Raw genomic sequence first — 3,856 nt, 5'->3', positions numbered from 1 at the left:
TCAACCTCAATCCCTTTATCCGAAATCCTATGACCAAGCACGATGCCCTCTTGCACCATAAAGTGGTATTTTTCCAAATTTAAAACCAAGTTTGCCTTGCTGCACCTGTTTAACACTCGATGAAGGTTGGTTAGACACGCATCAAAGGAGGGTCCATGGACCGAAAAATCGTCCATGAACACCTCCATGATATCTTCAATCACATCAGAAAAAATAGCCATCATGCATCTTTGAAATGTAGCCGGTGCATTGCATAATCCGAATGGCATGCGTCTATATGCAAATGTACCGTAGGGGCACGTGAATGTTGTCTTTTCTTGATCGCTAGGATGAATTGGAATTTGGAAGAATCCAGAATAGCCATTGAGAAAGCAAAAATATGAATGCAATGCAAGTCTTTCTAACATTTGATCAATGAATGGTAAAGGGAAGTGGTCTTTACGGGTGTTTTTCTTTAGCTTGCGATAGTCAATGCACATCCTCCATCCCGTAATTGTCCTTGTTGGTATGAGTTCATTGTTCTCATTAGGAACGACCGTGATACCTCCCTTTTTGGGCACGACTTGTACCGGGCTAACCCACGCACTATCGAAAATCGGGTAGATAATCCCTGCATCTAGCAATTTCAAGACTTCCTTTTTGACAACCTCTTTCATGATAGGGTTTAGCCTACGTTGATGTTCCACGGATGACTTAGCTTCATCTTCTAAGTGAATGCGGTGCATGCATAGTGAAGGACTAAGACCCTTGATATCCTCTAACGTATACCCTAGGACTCTTCTATATTGCTTGAGCAATGTTGTCAATTTCTCGAGTTGAGTTTCGGTTAATGCATCATTGACAATGATTGGGTATGTAGAGTTAGAGCCAAGATATATGTACCTAAGCCCTTGTGGTAAGGGCTTTAACTCCAACTTCGGGGCTTGTTCAGGGTCCCAATCGGTAGAAGACGTCTTCCTTGGTTCTCGGGGTATGTCATTGAAGGCACAAATGGTCAAGTCCGAGTCACCGCAACTTTGTTCTTCATCAGAATTTTTCGGGCTATAGTTGGAAAAATTGGGCGGATAGCCTGAATTCTCTGAGCAAAGTTGTGTTTTGCTCAGGGAAAATGAGCTGATGGCCCGAAAAATCGAGCTGGGCGCCCGTAAAGTTTGTTCCTCATTTTCTGGCTCCTTTCCTTCGTCTAATGCTCGTTTGATCACCTCAATCTCTTCCCAATTGCTGTATAAGCTTTCTCCCGCGGCCATAAGTGATATCTCTAGGGGGTCAACTTCGCGGAATTCTTCCATTACCTCTCCGGCCATTGCTTCCAAAATATCAACAAAACAAATTGAATCATCGGTGGAGGGTTGCTTCAAATTTTGATCGAGGGTGAACTCTACGGTCTCATCCCCAATCTTCATGGTTAATCTCCCCGCTCGGACATGCACCACCGCATCCGCGGTACTCAAGAATGGTCGGCCTAAAATAATCGGAACCTTGGAATCTTCATCCATGTCAAGCACAACGAAATCAACCGGCACATAGAACCCACCAATCTTCAAAGGTACATCCTCTAGTATTCCCGCTGGATACTTGACCGATCGATCCGCTAATTGCAACGCCATTCTTGTAGGTTTTAGCTCACCAATATTCAACTTCTTGTAGATTGACAAGGGCATTAAACTCACGCTTGCTCCAAGATCGCATAAGGCTCGATCTATCTCAATATTTCCCAACTTGCAAGGGATAGAGAAACTTCCCGGATCAGCCATCTTCGGGGGAAGTTCATGCTTCGTGATTGCGGCACTAATCTCGGTACTAAGAGCTATTGTTTCTTTCTCCACAACCCTTTTCTTCGTCAAAATATCTTTCAAAAACTTTGCGTAGGAGGGCATTTGGAGAATTGCCTCGTGAAAGGGCATTGTAATCTCCATCTTCTTTAACATCTCCGCAAACTTCCCGAATTGACTTTCCTCATTGAATTTCTTTAAACGAGAAGGAAAAGGGATTGGAGGTACCTTAGGTGGCGGTGGAATGTAGACGGGTTCTTTCTCTTGTTCGGCCACCTTAGGAGTGCTCTCCTCTATCGCTTTGCCTTTCTCCTCCCTTGTTAGCCGTGGTGTTGGTCCCCTTTCGGCCATAGGAGGGGTGATTTCGGGAAGTTGCTTTCCACTCCTTAGCTCCACCGCATTAATGTGCTCCCGAGGATTTGTTTCGTTCTTTCCCGGGAGAGTTCCTTGTTGCCTTGATGAAGAGGATGAGGCAAGTTGTGCCACTTGATTATCCAAGATCTTCAAATGAGCGTGTACTCCATCCATTTGCTTCTTGAATGCAACTTGTTCAGCCTCAATGTTCCCAATGGAAATACCTTGTGATTTTTGGCCTTGAAGAATTTGCATGAGCATATCTTTAATTTCAGGATCTTGCTCCTTGGATTGTGATTGTTGCATTCTGAAGTTTGAAGTTCCTTGATAACCTTGATTGTCTTGGGATTGTTGCTGGAACTTAGATTGGAATCCTGGGGGTCCTTGGTTGTTTCGTTGAAACCCCGACTGAGTGTTCAATGCATTCGTCGGATTCTTGTAAGAGAAGTTCGGGTGGTTTCTTAGCCCGGGATGATAGAGGTTCGAAGGATGATTGAATTGGTTCGGACCAACATAGTTTGCTTCCTCCACTCCTTGATCAACTAAGTACATTCCCGGTTGGATTTGTGTTGAACCATGCTCCTCTATCGCAGCCACTTGCTTATTGCCGGCTAGATGGAGTTTTATCTCCTCAAGTTGTGACAAGACTGCTTTGAGTGCAATGTTTTCTCCGATATCTCCCTTTGTTGAGCTCTTTCTACTAAACTCATTAGATGTGTGACTGCGTCCCTTAGCTAGTTTCGCAATCGTTGCTTCCAACTCTTGAAAGGGGATATCATAGATGTCACCCCCACACGCCGCATCAATCCATGATCTCGTGTCATCTTTCAACCCATGGATAAAGATGGATAGTAGATAATCTCGCTCCATACCGTGGTGAGGGCACATCCTTTGGTACTCTTTAAAGCGTTCCCATGCATCATGTAGATTCTCTCCATCTTCTTGTACAAAAGAATTTATCCGGTTCCTCGCATGTTGAGTCTTGGTGGGCGAGTAATATTGCATTAGGAATTGTTCCTCCATCTCATCCCATGACGAGATGGAGTTTGGCTCGAGGGTGTAGAGCCAATCTCGTGCTCTCTCCATTAAGGAATAGGGAAAGGCTTCAAGGAGCACATCATCCGTAGTTATGCCCGGCCCTTTCTTTATCGCCTTACAATTCATCTTGAAGTTTGTAAGGTGAGCGTTTGGATCCTCATTGGGCCTACCCCGAAAACTCATATTGTTGAGCATTTGGATGCATTGTGGTTGGAGTTCGAAGTCCTCCAACGGGTCCTTGTTAATGCAAGAGAGTAGTTGTGTGTGCTTCGGTTGTGTGTATGTTCGAAGCGTCCTAGGGGCCTCTTGGGGCTGACCCCTTTGAGCATTGTCTCCTCTCAAGGCTTCTTCGGCCATTCTTCTTATCCTTTGTTGCTTTTGGTTGAAACGTGCGGTCCTTTCGATTTCTGAGTCGAAGATAAGTCTATCTTTGTCGGTTGTGCTTCTAGTCATACACCAAAGGACCTACGCACAAAGGAAGCAAGGACGGGCCAAGAGCAGTGAAAAGAAAGCAATAACGCAAAGTGATCCCAAGTAGTAACCCACGAAATGGTGACCTAGCAAAAATCTAGATTAACACCGAAATTGCCTAGTCCCCGGCAGCGGCGCCAAAAACTTGATGCGCACGCACCGAGTTCTAAATTTGTAACCCGATTCGTACCACTAACCGCAAGTATACGGTAGTTGTAGTA

The 3,856-nt window shown here is 44.9% G+C and overlaps 1 protein-coding gene across 1 annotated transcript; it reads right to left on the bottom strand.

Annotated features, from left to right (window-relative positions):
• Positions 1–1,666: 1,666 nt before the first annotated feature.
• LOC104825742 lies at positions 1,667–3,521 on the bottom strand. The gene is made up of 2 exons (XM_010558112.1): positions 2,001–3,521; positions 1,667–1,699 (listed from the first exon to the last, which is right to left on the bottom strand). The coding sequence occupies exons 1-2, from the start codon at positions 3,519–3,521 to the stop codon at positions 1,667–1,669; spliced, it is 1,554 nt and encodes a 517-aa protein (XP_010556414.1).
• Between the last annotated feature and the right edge of the window lie 335 nt (positions 3,522–3,856).

This window comes from Tarenaya hassleriana, unplaced genomic scaffold (genome assembly GCF_000463585.1).
Source record: "Tarenaya hassleriana unplaced genomic scaffold, ASM46358v1 Cleome482, whole genome shotgun sequence".
Classification (NCBI taxonomy): domain Eukaryota; kingdom Viridiplantae; phylum Streptophyta; class Magnoliopsida; order Brassicales; family Cleomaceae; genus Tarenaya; species Tarenaya hassleriana.
This window is presented reverse-complemented; position numbering and strand designations above follow the sequence as displayed.